This window comes from Magallana gigas, chromosome 1 (genome assembly GCF_963853765.1).
Source record: "Magallana gigas chromosome 1, xbMagGiga1.1, whole genome shotgun sequence".
In the NCBI taxonomy this organism is placed as follows: domain Eukaryota; kingdom Metazoa; phylum Mollusca; class Bivalvia; order Ostreida; family Ostreidae; genus Magallana; species Magallana gigas.
Genome location: NC_088853.1, coordinates 75,138,055 through 75,158,923, shown reverse-complemented (window position 1 = coordinate 75,158,923; position 20,869 = coordinate 75,138,055). Strand labels below are relative to the sequence as shown.

The following is a 20,869-nucleotide window of genomic DNA, read 5'->3' as shown; positions in this document are numbered from 1 at the left end:
TGAAATATTTCATAGATTTGTTGTCCAAACAAACACTATAATTTTCATCATTAATGGAGGCATCCAAATATCTGTGCTGATAATTTATTAACAAACGAACGTACCCAGTTCTTGTAGTTCTCTCTGTTTTTCGTGTCCAATTTAAATATAATTTATCTTTCTCTGTTAAGCTTATATATATATATATATATATATATATATATATATATATATATATATATATATATATATATATATATATATATATATCAATGCCTTTAAATATTATGATATAGACGTAGTCATTTCTGTATGAACATCATATAATCTTTGTAGAGACATGCGTTGGGGAGAATGTCTTTGAGGGCATTTGCCAACTCAGATAGGTGGTTTGTGTCACTGGCAAGTGCACAAAAGTTCTTTTTCACAGGAAAAAAAAGTGGACGTTCGTCTGAAATTAAAAAAATATCATATGAAGTTGAAATAAGTAAATTATATTTAGCAATGAATTCAATTTCTACCTATGTTATACGAAATAACATAACTTGGGACAGTTTACTGTTTACGCTTTATAAACCGCGTAGCGGGTTATTGCAAGAGAAAAGTGATCAGTCAGACATGAGTCATAACATTCAGAAAAATAAATTTTAATAATACGATGATATGAGTACAAACCTTGTTTTCCATACTGTGATTTTTTAACAGTCATGCTGGAAACTTCCTTAGGTCCATAACTTGTCTTTTCGGACGGAACATTCCATGAACATGGCATGGAGTTACATGCTGAATACCCCATGCTGTTTGCATGTTCCACGCGGAAAATCAGACCTGCAGCATGGTTGCATGTCTGACCCAATCTGTCAAATAATAGACAAGTTTGCAGTAGTTGACCAGAACCACTACAGATAATTCAAAGCATTATAATTATAGAATTTACTTCAATTCCATGCACTTGTACACATATATTTGAAGGATATAATAAAAAGAACTGACCAATTAAGTACAGCTATTTGTAAGAACCAGGCAGGGGTTGATTCATGACCAACTCAGATTTCTATGAAATTTTAATATGAAGTTTTATGGACCACCAGAACATCATTGGAGATTATGACTTTTTTGTTCAACCTTTGTTGCCATGGTAACGTGGCGCCATGTAAATGTACCTGAACAGCAAACACCAAACATATACTATTTTGAGTTTATCTCTTACTTTAGGCAATTAAATTTTTTTTAAAAACAAAACTATACAAATTTTATTTTTGTTTCTGAAAATATGGCCCAATATATTCACTGTTAATCATAATAACAATATTATTCTACCTTTCCAACAAATGGTAAAAATAAGTTTAAAACATGTTGTTTTTTAAGAAATCGTCATTAAGGCTTTTCCTCAGAATCAAAAAATGCCACATGTGCCAAAATTTTGAGCACAGAGGATAAAAAGAACATATCCCTTACAAAACACGTTTAAGATAAAATTCATGGGTTTTTAAATACATAATGTGTTACCATGGCGATGAAACTGCATGACAATTCAAATTTTGACATATACACTACCTATCATCATATTTTGGAAAGATTTTGGAAAGATATTGTGGAAAAATAACACTTATCAAAGAAATCTTAATACCTAAAACAGAAAGTACACACCTTGAACATTTTAAACTTTAGATAAAACCGATGGGTTTTTAAAAAGCATTTGGTAACCATGTCAATATAATTTCCCAAAGTATCGTTTTCATCAAAAAAACAAAAATTGTTACATTTTGTGGACATACTGCTAATAATAAATACAAGTTTAAAAAGATATTGGGCATATAAGATAGAAAGTATACATCCTAAAAATGACAAAATACAGATAAAACTGGTGACTTATTAACTATTAAACTGTTACTATGGCAACGAAATATAAAAAAAATGTCCTTAAAAAATACAACTTAAATTGTTACATTTTGGGAGCTATTTCAGTTAGCCGCACAAGTTAAAAAAAATGTTGAGCATATACATGTAGCAAGGAAAAAACATATCTTAAACTTGAATTGAAGCATTTGGAATCTTAGTATTACTCTTTTACCTTAGCAACAAAAAATATCATCACAATCTGTATTTGACTAAAATACAATTTTGTCAAATATTTAAAAGATCAAACTGAGATATTAAACGAAACATTCATTAATTTCAAATATACAGAATTGAGAATGCCAATCCTCACAATTCAAAATTTAGATAAATTGTAAATTTCTGTTACCATGGCAGCATAATGACTACTGAAAGAGTTGAAGCAGAAATTTCTTCCACGTGTATATCTATATATAAATCATAGTAAAGTGCTGTGCTAATGTTTCATCAAGGATTATTTCAAAATCACAAAGAGTCTATTAGCTAGTAATCATGACTGTGAGCAAATTTAAGTTTAGCTTATTTTTCATTTGAAGTCTTTAAAATTGATAAAAATTAATACAAAAAAATAACCCACATGCATATTGCCTTTCTTTTGAAATCTACTTTTTATATATCTATGCATTATCACAACTGTTATTGCCATGACAACCACAGAATCTGAAAGAATACATATAAAAATACACCTAGGTTTTGCCACATATCATTTATGATTCCATGCATGTTAAATGTACATACAGACATTATTTAAACACACCAACAATCATTGAAAGACAGAACCAATATTTCTACATGTACAAGTTTAAACAATCATATTGGACTGTCAAGTTCTAAGGTCATGGCATTTCTGATGCTGTCTTTTTCTTCTTCCTCATATATTGACTGCAGTATTTCTCGCAGATGGTCATCTTCTTCTGGTTCATCCTTGATATCCCTGGCTTTTGCATTCAGAGAAAGTCTTGAAAAAAAGGAGTTAATCTGAGAAGGTTGTAGCCATTCATCGGGATTGAAAAACTTCTCTCCAGTGCTGTTTCGCAAAGATTTCATACGTTGAGATACTTCAACAGGAATTGCTTTCCTTCCTGATTCTTCGCCCTCTTGAAAAACTCTATGGAGAAAATCTTTAACTTTGGAAGAGAAGCGTGCAAATTTCCTTGTTTTTTTCAGTGCCCATCCTTGTTGAAGCTTCTCTACTGATGAATTCTTCACAAGGGTATGGTGATCTCTGCCTATTTGCACCAGCTGTTTAGAAATGAACAAATTGGAGTTACACAACTCGGACCAATAATATCGTAGAGCATCATAAGTTGATGTTTTGTCTTGAACATGTCTATCCAGAAGAATATGCTCTTGAAGTATTTGGTATGAGGAAAACTGCTGATTACAGCGTAATTCAGAACAGTGGAAAATACTGGTTGGTGTAACTGAACAGTTTGTTGTTATGTGAGAGATCACACCATAGTTTTTTGATGGTTCTTCAAAGTCAGACAGTATGATGAGTCCTGTGTCAAGCTGCTCACTTTTCAAGACATCTCTTTTTATCTTGATACCAATACCAGTACTAAAACTGTGCCAGGCAATGATATCATCTCCTTCAAAGGCAAGATTATTAATGTTGGTGATTCCCTTGATGAAATGACTCGTCATTGTCTGGTTTTTCCTGTCAACTTCCACAACTGCACATTGACATCCTGCTACACCACTTCCATCCATTATTGCCTTCTTCATGTCAAATGGTGTTGTTACATTTTCTCCAGATGAGACAAACATCCTTAATTTGGATCGCATATGGGCAATTTTGGCATCGCAATAACTTTTTCATGCCTGAGATTCACTGAAGTCATAGCGTACAATGCTGATACCTGAAAAAAAGTTATTAAAACCTTATAAACATTACTTTCATCATTTGCACAAATTCTGCCAAAAAATCTATGATGCAATCATAAACCAATCTTTGTTTAAAATAAAACAACAACAAATATCATGGTTTTCTTTTATACCCAAATATAACAATAAAGAAAAATCATTTCAGGCAATTGAAATATCACCTGTTCTTTCACTAATTCCATACATGCTCAGCCACAGGCATCCACAGTGATAGCAACCTGCATTGTCACTTCTTAAAAAAACTTCTTCAATTCCAGGCATTTGTACTCTTATACTCTTTAAGATGTGCTCGATGGCTGATGCAACAGCAAACCAATCTTGCCTCACTGCTCCAAAAATGTGATTGAATGTCTTGTGCTATAAATGCAAAGTTGAATTTATCATTTTCATACCTATACATGCATAATCAATGTTGTATACTACTATAGATTGTTTTCTCTCTATCAAATTTAAAGACAATCTAATTCCATCTTATTCAAATGTGTCCAATTAGTTAATGTCTTATGTATATCAAGTGTATATAGAGTTCTCAATCTTTATATCATTGATATATTAAACATGTGTGACAATGTCTGAATAATATCTTAAAAGGTACCTTCAAAGATCCATATTCTGCTCTAAATATAGCAACAGAAACATGCCAGCTCATGCCTTTTTGTCCAAAAATATCTGACTGCTTTTCTCTATAAAGTGCAGGAAGGAACTTCATTGCCCAGTCCATAATAATCAGAAGTTGGTGTGGCTGCAGCTTTTCTAATGCTCTGTATCTACCCTTATCTAGGTTCTGAGTCCTTAGTATGTGGGCTTTCCAATCTGATATTTTTTTTCAAGAGCTTTCTCTGCTGTTAATGCTATCTCTTCTGCTATGTCAGATGCTGTGAACAAAACATGGGAATGTTAAAATACATGTTAAATGAAGTGCGTTGTTGTTGTTATAAAATAGCTAAGCTCTAATTCTAAAACATAGGTAATCACAGATTACAAAGCTCACCGAGACAAGACATCACCCTTATGAGACTTCACCTTTATGAGACCACCTTTATCATATTAAATGAAAAACATAATTTATGATCTTGGATATTCATGGATTCTGTTTTGACACAATATCGTATATCATCTGTTAAAAAATTGTATGATAATCATATGCTCATATGTTAATTAATACAACAGTATAAAATTAAATATTGCATCCTATCATATTTACAACATATATCATATAATACAATAAAATACCATAACAAACAATGATGAGATATGATATTGTAACGTATGATATGACATTGTATTGTGTTAAACGTTTTTGTATTTAATCACATAATACAGTATCATAATATATAAACAATAGGGTATTATATTACAATATCGTATTACATAATACATCATAATATTGAAACATATGATATTATATTGTATAATATAGTATGATATTGTATGATACTGTATCATTTTTGATTAATAATATAACATTGTATCATATGATACAATATAATTTGATACAACATTGTATCATATCAAATGATACAATATTATGTGATAAAGTAAAATATTATATAATACAATATTTTATTATACATATTGTAGCATATGATACAATAATATATTTTACAATATCATACAATACAATTTTATGTGATGTGATAATATATCATGTAATAAACCAATATCATATTATATAAAATCGTATGATACGATATCATATAATATTACAGTATCATATTATACAATTTCATGTGATATAATTCTATATCACAGAAACTAATGCATATTATACCATATCGTATGATACAATATTATATAATATCGATATTGTATCATAGGATACAATATTATATTTTGCAATATCTAATGTAATAGTATCATGTGATAAAAAATAAATTTATAATACAATATAATATTATACAATATTGTATCATACTATACAATACTATACATAATGATATTATGATACAATATCATAACATAAAATATAAAAAAAATTGATACAATTTCATAGCATATCATATAACTTTTGATATTTTATATGATACTATATTGTATCATATTAAACAATACTGTTTCATACCAAACAATACTATATCATAGGAATCATCTTATATCATTTATCAACAAACACATCTATCTATCAATAGGTATGAGGGAGGTAGGAGATTTCTTTAGCATCCTTGATAATGGAGATCAGGCTCTGCATCTGAAGCAACCTCTGTATATAACTATAACTATAATATAGTTAAATCAACTATGCAAGCTTACATCTATAAAACATGTGACCTGTTCCAAAAAAACCAAACCTCATCCAGCATCCGAAACCTATGGCTCAGATTCAGCATTCAAGCCTGTCAGGTGCATCAGTATACATAATACGCATCTCCATGCAAGTTTGGTGAAGTTCAGACCAGTAATAACTAAGATATCATCATCAGAGAGCACTAGCAATTAAAACCTTAACCTGCTCCAGCATCCGCAACCTTTAGCTCAGATTCAACATCCATGCCTGTCAGGTGCATCTGTATAATAAGACACACCATCCATTCAAGTTTGGTGAAGTTAGGACCTGTAATAACTAAGATATATTTTTTAGCATCCTTGATAATGGAGATCAAGCTCTGCATCTGAAGCTGCCTCTGTGATTCATTCATATTACAGTTTAATCAACTATGCATGTTTGAAATAGTTCTATTATCTATTAAACATGTGACCTGTTCCAAAAAACTTAACCATATCCAGCATCTGAAACCTATGGCTTAGACTCAGCATTCAATCCTGTCAGGTGCATCAGTATCATAAGGCGCACCATCCATGGAAGTCTGGTGAAGTAAGGACAAGTAATAACTAAGATATAATCATCAAAGGGTACCTGTTTCAAAAACTTTAACCAGCTCCAAAAACCTTAACCTCCTCCAGCATCCGAAACCTATAGCTCAGATTCAGCACTCAAGACTGTCTGGTGGATCAGTATCATAAGATACACCATCCATGCAAGTTTGTGAAGTACGGACTAGCAGTAACTTAGATATTGCTATCAAAGGGCACCTGCAACAAAAACTTTAACCTGCTCCAAAAACCTTAACCTCCTCCAGCATCCGAAACCTATAGCTCAGATTCAGCACTCAAGACTGTCTGGTGGATCAGTATCATAAGACACACCATCCATGCAAGTTTGGTGAAGTACGACCTGCAGTAACTTAGATATTGCTATCAAAGGGCACCTGCAACAACAACTTTAACCTGTTCCAACAACCTTAACCTCCTCCAGCATCTAAAATTTAGGACCCAGATTCAGCATCCAAGTCTTTCAAGTCCATAAGTAGGTCCAGAAGCATCATCCATGCAAGTTTGGTGAAGATAGGACAAGTAATAGCTTAGATACAGGACCAGCAACAAAAACTTTAACCAGGTCCGGACGCCGACACCGACGCCAACGCCGACGCCGACGCCGAGGGTATAGCATAAGCTCTCCCTGACTTCGTCTCGGTGAGCTAAAAATTGCTAAAAAAAATTGAAATATTGCTCTGCAAAAGAAAATTACTCACTTCTGATATTTTGGATTTCATTTAACAAGGCACTGTTTATTTCATTGAGGATGTTGCATTTTCCACAAAGTCCTTCATGGGAATGATCACATTCTTCCTGCAACAGCACATTGGTTGGGTGACTCAAAGCAAACTTCAAACAATGATCTTGGCATCCACTAGATGGTCCCACGCTAAATTTATATTCTGACTTGAGGTACATCTTTAGGGATTTTAATGCAGTGGTGAGACTGGCAACTGTATTTGTTTCAGATCCTAATCCTTTTAATTGGTCACACATTCTAATTAGGTCATCTACAGCTGCAGCACCATCAGTGGCAATGTTGTCTAGACCTGTTAGGTTGGTTCTCTTACTTGCAGAGCATGTAGACAGAATTGTGTACAGAGTAGAATCTGACAAAGGAACAAAACCTGTTTCAGAGCAGTATGACTTGTACATTTGTAGGGGAGAGGAGTGGCATGTTGTTCTCACTACTTGGGGTATGGTGACAGTCTGTCCATTGTCACAATGCAAATCTTTTGTTCCATATGAACAAATTTGATGAAATTTTGGATCCAAGAAAAAAGATAAAGCATGCTCCAGCTTTTCTTTGTTCATGCAATGCCGGTATCCTGGTTCCACAGGTCCTGGTAAAGAACCTGCTCCATGAGATGCAGCATGTGCTCGACTTTGATCAATTTCCCACTTTGTAAGTCCTGGAATGAGTTTCTGAAGTTTCGATTTACTATGTGCATTCGGCAAGGACAGCCGGGACAGAAGTTGACATTTGAGAGCATTGTTTTCAGCTTCACAATAGAGTTGAAGAATTGTATCAGTGATTTCAAGTTCTGTTTTATCACTTTGCTCTGTATCCTCATGACAGTTGTCTTCATAAAGTAACTGGAACATATCACTGGATTGTCCTGGAGCCAAATGATTGAGAACTGTATGCACTACCTCCTTGGCCTTCCATTTTAAATATCTTCTTGTGCTAGACTGGACCTCCCTCAATGAAGTTTTCAGCTGAAACTTTATTGGGCTTACTTGGCCACCACTTAGAGACATCACGGTGTTGTTCAGATTTTCTATTCCATCTGTGAGGTGTATTTGTCCTTCTAAGGAAGTGCTCCAGCTAGATTCTTGTGACAAAGTATATGTTGTCGATTCATCTGTCTGTGAAAAAATTTAAATAATCACTAAAAACAATTTTCTATCGAGTGAATTCTAGCAATATGCACACCTCTAATATATGTACAAATGATCTGCAAACGAACAAATACCTATCTTGAGAACTGTAGGAGGAGTTATTTGTACAATGAGGGTACCCTATATGCAAAATTTTGCCAAAAAATGACTAAGTTCAAAAGCTGGTATTTTTTTCATAAATTATCAGAAATCAAAATCCTAGCAATATGCACACCTCTGATATATGTACAATTGATCTGCAAAAGAACAACTTCCTACCTTGAAAACTGTAGAAGGAGTTATCCGTACAATGAGGGTATCCTTTTGGCAGCCACCCGCCCGCCATTTTCACCATTTTAATAACCAGATTTTTTTTTTTCGTAGGAAAACCCGGTAAAAAAAATAAATATGCAAGGGATGTTTGAAAATTATTGAAACATATTGAGCATTGCAGTTCTCAAATATGATCAGACTTAAACAACTGTTTATTTATGGATTATGTGAGCCCAAGAATTATTCAGGAGCCAGAGTCAAAACAATTTTAAAACATAGTTAATCACAGATTATAAAGCTCACCGAGACGAGGTATCACCTTTATGAGACCACCTTTATCATATTATATGAAAATCATGATTGTGACAAATTTTAATCTACACTATCTGAACTGACTAAAGTAAGAGCTTTTCTAGAAAAATTGTGTTAAAATAAAAGATGATTTTTAAAGATTTTTCTCTATATATTCCTATGTAAAAATTTGACACCCTTCCCCCCAATTATGGCTCCACCCTACCCACAGGGATCACGATTTGAACCAACCTAAATCTACCCTATCTGAGGATGCTTTCACACAAGTAATAGCTTTTCTGGCTGATCAGTTTCTGAGAAGAAGAATTTTCCTTCTACATTCCTATGTAAAAATTCTACATCCCCATTGTGGCCCCACCCTACCCCTGGAAATCATGATTTGAACAAATTTGAATCTACACTACCTGAGGATGCTTCCACACAAGTTTCACCTTTTTGGCCAAATGGTTTTTGAGAAGATTTTTTAAAAATACCAACAAATTTTCAATGATTTTTAATTATCTCCCCTTCAATGAAGTGGCCCTTCATTTTAACAAATTTATATAGTGGTTCTGGAGAAGAAGTAAAAAATGTAAAAAGTTAACGTACAGACAAACAGACATGTGGACGCTGGACTAAAAGTGATCAGAAAAGCTAGCTCACTTGAGCTTTCAGCTCAGAAAGCTCAGCTCAAGTGAGCTAAAAAGTGGCGGTGCTCACAAACCCCACTCTCTCACATTAATTAACATTTATTGTACACAAAATGGATGTCTGGTAAGTGGTAATGTATAAATACTGCACATAATTTAATTTAATAAAGAAGCACAAGTTCTGAAATATCATCACATCACATTCACATCTATACATTTGTCTTTAACAACAAAATTCTACATGCAAGTTGTTGCGAGAGGTGTATTTAAGCCATATGAAAAAAATAAAAAGCTTATATAATTAGGATGATTGTGTGATTTAACATAAATTGATATAGTTTATTTGCTTGACGAATCTAGTGAGTATTAACACCATTTTAACTCACTGGATAAATCATATAAAAAATCACAAAATTTACAAATCCTCTTTTTTTATATATATATGTCCAGTCTTCAATTTTTACAAGACAGTATTTAAGACAACTTTACATATGAAACACCACTAGACATCATTGAGATGCCCTGTTTTTACAAAAATGTTACAGGGGATTCTGCGTTGACCTTAACCTCTACTAAATTTGGGTGAAGATCATTGCACATTCCTTAATTAAACAAGTACTCTATGGGCAATGAATAAACTTGATTCATGCTCACTTCACAGCCAATACCTACTGGCAGTCTTTTGGTCTAGTCTGAGATTCATTGGGTCAGAGAGAGAGACAGAGAGAGAGAGAGAGAGAGAGAGAGAGAGAGCAAAGTCAAGACAAGGATTTTGACAAATGAAGGTCTGCTAGTCCCTCAAGGTTGATATAAAAACTTGATTCAAGGTCACTGCACAAGTCAACCTTTACAAGAAGGCACTTTGTCTGTGAAGTATTTGCCAGATTGGGTCAAGGGGAGAGAAAATATGTCCCAGATAAGTGATACTATAGTCTGTCCCAAGATATTTATGCTGCATATTTGAACGATTTTTAATAAAAATACACATACCTGTGACTGAGGTGCAATTAAAATCGATGAAAGGGAAAATTCCCAAGATACCTTCATTCACACATTATCACTTTTCCCTCGTAAAAATTCACAGGAAGGAAAACAGATTTCCTACGGAGATTTATAATGGGGAATGTTGACATCTTTTCTCCATTCGGAAATACGTGGGACACCTCGCGCAATTTTTCAACGTTATCATCCGGGCGTCTTCATCTCCTTGGCAATGGAAAAACCTCGTAGACTTTTTATTTTTAGCCGTGTACTGATACCCGACAAGCTAGAGGGGGCGTTTCAAAGGGGAAATCTTGGGATTTTTTCATACTATTGAATGAACATCGTCTGAACCAAGAGGTATTTATAAATATTGAATAATTTAAGAAAATATGCGGCAAAAATATCTTGGGACAGACTATAGAAAGACAGATGGATGGACGGACAGACAGACTGATCCCTATTGGGTGCCGGCTGGGAGGATACAAGTTTTAGGGAATCAAGAATCAAAGCAAATACCTGTGACAAAGTCTCTGAATGGCACTGTTCAGCGGAATTCTCTGTCTCTGAATGGCACTGTTCAGCATAATTTTCTGTCCTTGTTTGCATGGAGGTTCCCGGACTGCTGAGAATGTATATATGCTTATAAGTAAAAGATCAAACTCATACAGGTTTTATTTTCAAATGCAATTTTTTTTAAAACTGTTTATTCCAATTCTTTGCTCATTACAGTATTTCTGTAAATAATTTTTCATCCCAATCAATTCTCCAAAAAATGTATAATATTTTTTCAAATTACCCGAGCAATATTCATAAATCTCTTTTCAAAGAGAAAAATTCAGAAATATTCAAATTAAAAAAAAAAGGTTTATAACAGGTTAAAGAAGAAACATATGTACAATGTGCATGTGACATGGAAATGTATAATTTGAAAACAAAACATTTGACTTTGTCCAAATTTGAGAGTTGATCGATTTACTGTACTTTTATGCATCATTAAAACAAACTTCAGAAAGTTTCCGACAAGTTGTACACACAACTTTCTTCAGGATTTTATTACAATTAACCTCATATTTTATAAGCACATAAATTAGTGCATAAAATAAAACTGTTAGAAGACCAGTGAGAGATAAATCAATAACAGCTGATAACGTTACCTGTGAGGTTGCTTCAGGGGTGTCATCTGAGGTAATTTTGAAAATTTGAGCAGAAGATGCATCTTTACAGCACTGAAATTATGTCATATATTAAAATTTAGCTTGACAAAATAGTTTGTTACTCCAAAATAATAACTTAATGAGACACAAATGCATCTGAACTTTAACCATTTCTGTGCCACAGGGCCTATTTGGGACTATTTGAATATCTACGTTAAGTGCCACAGGGCCTATTTGGGCCTATGGCAATTTGAAAAAATATACATTAAAATAAAAAAAATATTAAATATATTCAGGTTCTGTTTTTCATTATTGATTTTTTTAAATTTGTATCAATATACATCGAATGATGTATGTGTTTAGTGAAATACTGCTGATAACGTCACAACGTAAAAAATGACATCATAATAATAACGTCACTACGTCACACAGCGCCAACTCGTTGTCTGCGTTTTACCATGGCTGGCGTATGGTTTTTGTGAATAGATCGCTATGACTTTTCCGTCAGAACCGGAAAAAATATCTGTCCTAATGCACAACCTGGACCAGGCTTGGGGCGAATTACATTGTAAAGTAATGCATTACATTACCATTACTTCATGAATTTGGGCATTAAATTACCATTACCATTACTTGATTTTCTTGAAGTAATGCATTACATTACCATTACATGAGTAAAGTAATGCATTACCATTACCATTACTTTTTTTTAAAGTAAAGCTAATAAAGAGTTTTTGCAAATGTTTCAAATATACAACACTCTTTAACATATCTACAGCTTCATGCTCAGTATCAGGTTCAAATTCAATGAATAAACAAGAGTAATTCTTTATTTGCTCAATATACATGTATAATCATATTGTGGCAATATGAACAACATATTACATAAGTAAAATGATATTTATAGACATTTGGCATGACACAATATCAGATATGAAATAGAGACACAGGATAACATGCGTAACAAAAAACAATTTATGAAATAATGTTGCGGTTTTTAAAAGCTAAATATAGATATATCCCCAGATTACACAAATCTTTATAATTTTGGACACTTAATTTTATTAATTTATAAACAGATGATTTTTCCCAGTTATATTTCTTAATATATTTTAATCGTATTTCATTTTACGGAGGACACTTTAAGATAAAAGATTGCTGTTGCACTTTATGATCGAAGTTTCAAAGGGTTCATCTTTTAAATGCATCCATCTTCCGGGCTATAATAAATAAATGTTTTGCAGGAGCAGTCAATTTTTGGACTGGAAAATACTGTTTGACGATCTTTATCTTAGGATATATTAAGTGCAATAATAGATTAAATACATAAATCTTGTATTTTCTATCAGTCCAAACTAATGTACAGTGTAATTAATATACAAAAGAGAGAGAGAGAGAGAGGGAGAGAGAGAGAGAGAGAGAGAGAGAGAGAGAGAGAAAGAAAGAGAGAGAAAATAAGTAAGATTATTTTCAAATGGGTTATAATATTGGAAGTGATATTGATTTTCATCATGGATGGACAGTGCATTCATTTTGCTTTTAAAGGTGCATGTCTGTCTCCTATTCTATTGTGACATAAAAAGGGAAGGGGATTGGGGTGTTTAGCACTTCTTATAACAATAAATTGTTTTATTAAATGTACTTAGATTATCCTGGGGGGCATAGTGTGTTGTTGACACATTTCTTATTGAAGTGCAAACTAATTGGAGTAAATTGTTTAAATGATTAAAAACTCTTAATAACAATACTCTTAAAAATGTTATGAAATTGTACTGTTATCTTTAGTAATATAAACAATTCAAAAAAGAATTTAAAAAAAACTTTTTTGATAAAACATGTACAATTAAAACATTTTTTTCTCAATTAGAATTATTTCTTTCTTCTTTAAAAATAAATTTAATCAAATTCAATTTCAGCTATTCATTTATTCATTACATTTTTTAAAGTGAACATGCATAAATATGCTTAGTAATGCAAAGTAATGCCATGTAATGCCAGCATTACACTAGATTTTGGAAAGTAATGCATTACATTAGCATTACTTGTAATGCTAATTTTGAGGCATTACACATTACTAGCAATACTTTGAAAACATGTAATGCATTGCAATGCGTTACCATTACATTTAGCATTACCCCAAGCCTGACCTGGACCAAAGAAAATGCCCCCTCCCCCACAAAAGCAATACCAATCTTACTTTCTCCTACTCTGCCATATAAACCTGGGGCTCGTTTAACATAACTGACTTTTGACTAAAATCTAAGACCAAAACTTTTCATAAGATCTCATCATAGCTCACAAAATTGTCATATCTTAGGATAACCTTATAAACTGTCAAAATACAGGTCTTAAGTCCAATTTTAACATGGCGAAAGCTAATACTTTAGTCCGCCACAGAAGGACAAGTATAATTCGAGTGTGCGCGACTTTTTTAATTTCATCCTGCCGTTAGTGCTGATTAAAAAAAATCAAATAAAACACATCGGTATTATCCATGCGTTTTTTTTTTCTAAATTTAAAACATAAATCGGGTAAAAAGCTACTGCATACAGCATCGATCTCTGGTATTGTATAAAATGCAATAAATCGAGAGAAAATGAATCGCTTGAAGGAGACCGTGTGTCTTTTTTTACTTAGAAATATTGACAGAGCACCAAAGGAAGCATGTGCTTTATATATATTTTTTTCATTCAGAGTTAATTAATGAACAGCAATATAAACTGCAATATGCCAAATAAGGAGGAATGGGGCACTGAAAAAATTACTTTGATATGATCCTAGAACAAAATTTTAGCCAGATGTTCAACATTAAAAGAATTCAATCTGGTGACATTTTACTGTAGTTTTCATGCATGTGAAAGAACAAAACTGAATCTTTGGACAGAAAAACAAGAAATGCATGTAATAACTTATTTGGATATAATGGTGATGCTTCTTCGATCGTGTTCGAAATAAAGGCTTCAGTGCAACACCCCCCCCCCCCCCCCGCGTGCGCGCTTCGAGTCCTATTGATACCTTTTTCGTATCTTCTGTCTCCTTCTTCAGAGCATTTCAAACAGAGACATTCTTTCTTGGAACTATTTCAACCGTGTCTCTAAAATTGGACACCGCACATCATAGACATTTAATTTGGTTCTGTCCGCACGGACTTTCAAGCCATTACCTGTTTTATGGTCACAAAGAGCATCTACTGTGTGTACAGACGCAAATATAACGGTAAACGAAGGAAAGATTTCTAGGACTGTAATATACTTTATGAAAATACTTTTTATTCTTTCAGTTTATGTATAATTTTAGTATATAAAATATATCAATGTTTTAATCACAAAATTTTATCATTATTATATTTTAAACAACTCAGTTGCCTAAGCGGATTTAATCACTAAAACAAACTGTAAAACCACAAGTTGGTAAAAAAAAATTCCTTAGCTCGAATCGAGATATAGAATCGTAAATGTTTTGCATTTCATAACTGTTATATTTCATCGTATGATGATGAACTATGTGTAATCGTTAACTTTCTTAGGTCTATATTGTTTTTGATTCCTTGAATATTAGAACTATAATATAAATCACAATCGTAAATGTATCGATAAATAAGCTAAGATATTAGAGAACATTAAGAACAAAATTATACATCTTTTTCCGAGAGGTCAAACGTTTACAACTTACGATCGTTATTGTTAATATTACACGTATGATGTGGTAAAAGTTTTTACTTTGTATGGAATAAAATGTAAAAATTAAGATAGTGTTCACCTGTCCGAGAAAAGGAAGATTTTAAAACATACAAATAATTCAAAACTACATAGTCCGATTGTTTTTGGCTATGAGAGTATCAAATATTTTTTTATACAGACCAAATCTATTAGAAATACGCCTATTTACACAAGAAAAATGCGTCTCCTTTCAAAGTTTGAATTATTTAAAGTACATAAATTTTTTCTGTATGAGAACAGAAAACAAACAAACAAACAAACGAACTCCATCTTGGGAATGTTTAGAAACGGAAACCGTTTGGTTTCGTTCCCGAATGATTGGGTTTATTCAACCCGCATGTGATGTATCGATTGTATACAAAACACTTTTCCAAATGTTAGTGAATAAAATATACCGACGTTTATTTTTGATTTGAATTTTTTTCATAGTCGTAATACAACCATACCCGCCTTGACCTCAGCAGCGAATTTTATTATGAGACGAAAGAAATCAATACAATTTATGTCGTTTGTTTTTGTAAATAAATTGTGTACATCACTTTTTCAGTAAAATATGGCTTAATTGACCTGGAAAACTACTGCCACGTCGATTATGATAAACATAATTAGCATAGCCATCGTATAAAAGCGAACACAAAATTTTAAATGAAATCGGGCATAGCAGCTTTAAAAGTTTCACGATAAGCCTATACATGTATATTATTCTATTTACGAAATCATTAATACAGTCATTTGGGGTATTTTGAAGAACACATTTTGTTCAACTTGATCGTAAAATATGTGTAAAAACGCATGTTTAATACAGTTCGTTGTTTTGGTCCAACAGAAAGATCATACTCGTTTATGTGCGGACCTAGAAGGTGGTGCATGGACTATTCCTTCCACCTCTTGGAAAATTCAAATTAATAAGATTACATAGCAAAATTCCCGAAATAGGCCTAAAACTCCCTCTCCAACCTTTGAAAATAAATTATCCCTCGGATACCCCCTGGAAATGTACATGTTTTCTGGATCCGCGCATGCGGTAACAAACGTACACTGTATCAATTTTCTCGCTCAATAAAGCAATAACATACAATGTAATGAGAAATGAATATTTAACAGCGTTTTTATCACACAAACTCCCTTTATTAATGTATGTCATTTCTTCTTTAAACTCTCTATATATAAATCACTGGCGTCGGAAGCAAATTGAAAGTGGGGGGGGGGGCTAGACTAATCCTCAGAAATGTTGACAAGCAAAAGAAAAAAAAACTAATTCCCCAAATCATGAAAATCCTAATCCGTGGGGGGAGGGGGGGGGATACGTATACTTCCAACAAAAAAAGAATTAATTTTTAATTGACTCCAACTTCTCAATATTTTAATCATTTCAATGTAAATTTAGGAACAATTTCCTGTTTCCTGCGAGAAAAAAAGGGGGGGGGGTTGAACCCTCTATGATGCTATGTGCCTATTGGTCTAACTTTGCAAAAACAGTGGGGTGGGGTCTAAGCCCCCCTTAGCCCCCCCCCCCCCCATTCCGACGCCTATGTAAAATAACATTGCGGGTGGTGACTTTTGAAGAGTGTCACTTGTTCATGTTTTGTACATTGCAGTGCGATACATCAAACTTTTTAAAACACGAAACGCGGGCCGGGGTGATTCGAAATACCCCCAAATGACTGTACGAGCATAAACTTGGATGGGCGTTTATGGTTGCGCGATTTCATAGAAATGATTATTAAAACGAACAAGGAATTGTTTACCAATCTAGCACAGTCATTCTTTGTCTGTCTGTCTGCGTATCTAACACACATTAAAAATCAATTCCTTTTTGCGAATTTCTTAAACTGCATCATGATAAACCTTAACAGCTGCAGCCAGCAATACCCGCCTATTGATCACTTACATATTTGCGTTATACTAATTAATTAGTTTTTGAAAATTATCCGCTATTAATGACAATGATTGTTACAAAAATATTGTATTAATCATGCATACAGGCTATAAAACAATGTAAGTTGGTTATATAAAATCGCTTTAAAACATTTGGTGTTTTGCTTAATTACACATAAAGTTTACTGTTGATCTAATATGGTTTGTACATGGTCAGTATATCCCATACGGTGCGAGACCGAATGAATGTGTTTTAAAAATAAATGTCCACATTATTCGGGGGAAAAACTTAGTTATTGCTATTTAGACCATATACTTTCGTGATAACTATTTGATAATCCCGCCCCATCAACTGAACATTTTTAGTTCCATTTTTCACAATTTGAGGGAAACTCTGGTGTGAAAATCATGATTAAGTTTGCATTGCATGTCATAAGGTTAGTAAAAAAGAAATCCGATAATTTATGATTTTTTTTAAAGTCAACCTACTTAAACTCTCTCTCTCTCTCTCTCTCTCTCTCTCTCTCTCTCTCTCTCTCTCTCTCTCTCTCTCTCTCTCAGGAATAACATATATTTTTTATCGTGAAATTTATGTCTCATTTATATGCAAACAAAGAAATAAGAGATATATGCATTAGATCTTATAAAACTAATTACAATTTCAATGATAAAAAAATCACATGTATGCGTGGATTATAATAAAGGATTGACAGGATAAGAAAGTGATTATTTTAAAAACTGCACGTATTTGTTAAAGCTTGGGAACATGCATCATTAATGAAGTAATTCATATTTTTGGAAAGATGTGGTTTTCTTTACATTTCTTTTTCATTTGGCGACGCTAAAAAAAAGAAAAAAAAAGAAGAATGGCGTATAATGTCTTACTTGAAATGACAGAGAAAAAGATAAAAAGCCATTGTTTTCGATAATAACATTAGAAATTATCAATTAAACACAAAACTGCATCCCGCAATGCTAAAAAATGGTACGGCGCGTTGTGTAAGATTGTTACGTCAAAACATGAATTTGATAACGTCATGCTTGGCACTGAAGCGTAATAACGTCTTTTTTGACGTGGCAGCAAAAGGGTTAACTTGGCCATGCAGCGATATAAATTCTTTATTTTATAAATGGCGATCCCGATTGTTTTTAGTTTAATTTGTGTATGACGTGCAATTCCGATATGGTCAATATCATAATCATATTGATTATAGAAATGATCAAACAGATAAATAAATTGCAAATTCAAATACATTTTGTTAAAAATGCAGCCAAATTATTTTTAGAGTTTTATATACTAGGTATTATGTACTTTAAAATAGCATACAGAAATAAGTTTTTGTGTGTGTGTGTGTGTGTGTGTGTGTGTGTGTGTGTGTGTGTGTGTGTGTGCCCTTAATCAATCATGTATATCATGTATCAGTTCTAACAGAATTCAATTCATTGTTTTATTTGTTTTAAAATAAAACATAAAAATATATCTTACCTCGCACCATTTCATTTCCTGGGTTACATTTTTTCTACATCTACTGCACAAGCCTAAAATTAAAAAATGCATTTTAAATTATACATAAAAGACACAGAAGCTAAAATATATTCCTTTATTGTGTCTTGAGTTAATTTAATAAAAAAAATTAAAAGACATTCAATAAAGATACAAGATTGATATATTAGAGACATATTAAAATAACATAATAAATGTTATATTTGTCTCTGCATGGATATATTAATTGTCGCATTTCGCACTTAACGTAGCTCGCGGGTTTGCTGACGTCACAATAGGAATCGACGTAAAGAGTTGACCGTCATAGTAAACTCATAATTTTATTTTAAAATGACAAATGAGATATTTAGAAGTATAAAAGAAAATATTTTAAAAAGCTTATATGCGGTTTATGACTGTTTATACAAAGATTTATAATATCAAGTGCTGAAAATTTAAAGATGTCACATACATTGTCACATTTTGTTTTATAAAGATAAAGAATGAGTGTGCGTTAGAAATCTTCCATTTAAAGTCATGTTTTAAAATAGAATGTATGCATAAACTTCGCTTTTTTTTGTTTACAATTATAACTTCCGTAATTTGTGCTACCGATTAAATTCTTAAATTTCTTTTGGCTTGAGATAACTGTTTTATTCGATTACTTACTTATAATGTCAGTAGTTGCCTGGCATTTTATTTTTGCATTGATTGACTCAGAGTTTCATAAAAACAAAATTAGCAATTTTCTGTATCTTACAGCCTTACATTAATTGCATTTGATAACATTCACAATAATGTCTAATAAGCATTTACATGTTCTAAAATGTGTTAAACAGATAGTCTTGTCAATAAATGCATTTCAATTTTGGTGTTCTAAGAAGTAAGGAAATGATGACGTCAGGCTAACGTCGTAATGAAAATATAAGGTTTTGAGAAATCTTTTAAATCTTTAAAGTTTTTTTGACAAAAATTGGCCGAGAACATATACTGATATTTTTTTATGAATTGATTCATAATTATCTCCTCTGTTTTTGTGTTGAGTATGATTAATTTCGTCTGAATCGTTTAAAAGTTTGGAGCATAGTTTTGTAATGCATTTCTCGGTTAAAATGTGCATTTTACTATATATTTCATTGAAATGGCGTTGCTTGATTTTATTAATGACACTGTATTTGAAACACGATAACATTATTACCGCGCAGACGAATCTTAAATAAATTTTAGAAATAAAACAATAAAACCTATGGATCACGTGGACAAATTTTCAAGTTAGGTTTTCTCACAAGCAGGTAAACCCGCGAGCTACCTTAATTATAGGTGCTCCCTATTTAAATCAATATAACAATTTTTTAACCTACTACATGTATAAAATGTTACAGAATAAAAATTCTATACATTGATTAAGATGGGTTTTAGTGCCAATGTCAGAGACATAAATAACATAGATTGTTATTTATGTCTCTGCCTATGTTAATTCTGAAATCTATCCTGTTCTCAATATTATATAAATTGATATGTGTCTGCATTTTTAACATATATGCAAAATCTATTCATTGACATGATATATGCAACTTCCACTACACAAATACAATACATATATATACCTGAGCCAATAGAGACAATATATCCATATACTGTATGAAGGTGCCGAGACATAGACAAAGTAATGCTCCTCCCAACCTCTGCCTTTGCCGTTGTACTGTGACTCGGGTGTGAGCAGGATGACTTCTTCTTCCATCGTATTCCAAGGGAGTATCGATGAAATGGACAGATGGTATAGTCCCCAAATAGCGAAAAAACACCAGCACGGTAACATATCAAATGTCCCTCAGAAGCTATATCTCCTATGTTACATGATTTGAGGTGGTTTTTAATGTTTCTCCTACATTTTTTCACGTACACTAAACTGTTCTCATTTGGGAAATAAGGTTATGTGGTACACTTGCTTTTATCAGGTAAAAATGAAGAAAAACT

At 32.7% G+C, this 20,869-nt stretch overlaps 3 protein-coding genes across 3 annotated transcripts in view; 1 reads left to right on the top strand and 2 right to left on the bottom strand.

Annotated features, from left to right (window-relative positions):
• Window positions 1-20,869, top strand: part of LOC109618161 (uncharacterized) — a 451,180-nt gene that overhangs the window by 77,752 nt on the left and 352,559 nt on the right. The window lies entirely within an intron of this gene.
• LOC117687477 (uncharacterized) lies at window positions 2,345-4,078 on the bottom strand. The gene is made up of 2 exons (XM_066075555.1): window positions 3,927-4,078; window positions 2,345-3,740 (listed from the first exon to the last, which is right to left on the bottom strand). The coding sequence occupies exon 2, from the start codon at window positions 3,664-3,666 to the stop codon at window positions 2,689-2,691; it is 978 nt and encodes a 325-aa protein (XP_065931627.1). The 5' UTR covers window positions 3,667-3,740; window positions 3,927-4,078; the 3' UTR covers window positions 2,345-2,688.
• On the bottom strand, window positions 7,288-11,253 carry LOC136273643 (uncharacterized). Its single transcript, XM_066078589.1, has 2 exons — window positions 11,175-11,253; window positions 7,288-8,448 (listed from the first exon to the last, which is right to left on the bottom strand). Exon 2 carries the CDS (start codon window positions 8,338-8,340, stop codon window positions 7,288-7,290), a length of 1,053 nt encoding a protein of 350 aa, XP_065934661.1. The 5' UTR covers window positions 8,341-8,448; window positions 11,175-11,253.

What these genes read in the sequence shown, in the direction of transcription:
- LOC117687477 (XM_066075555.1), bottom strand. Translation starts at nt 3,666, where the DNA reads ATGCGATCCAAATTAAGGATGTTTGTCTCATCTGGAGAAAATGTAACA.
- LOC136273643 (XM_066078589.1), bottom strand. Translation starts at nt 8,340, where the DNA reads ATGTCTCTAAGTGGTGGCCAAGTAAGCCCAATAAAGTTTCAGCTGAAA.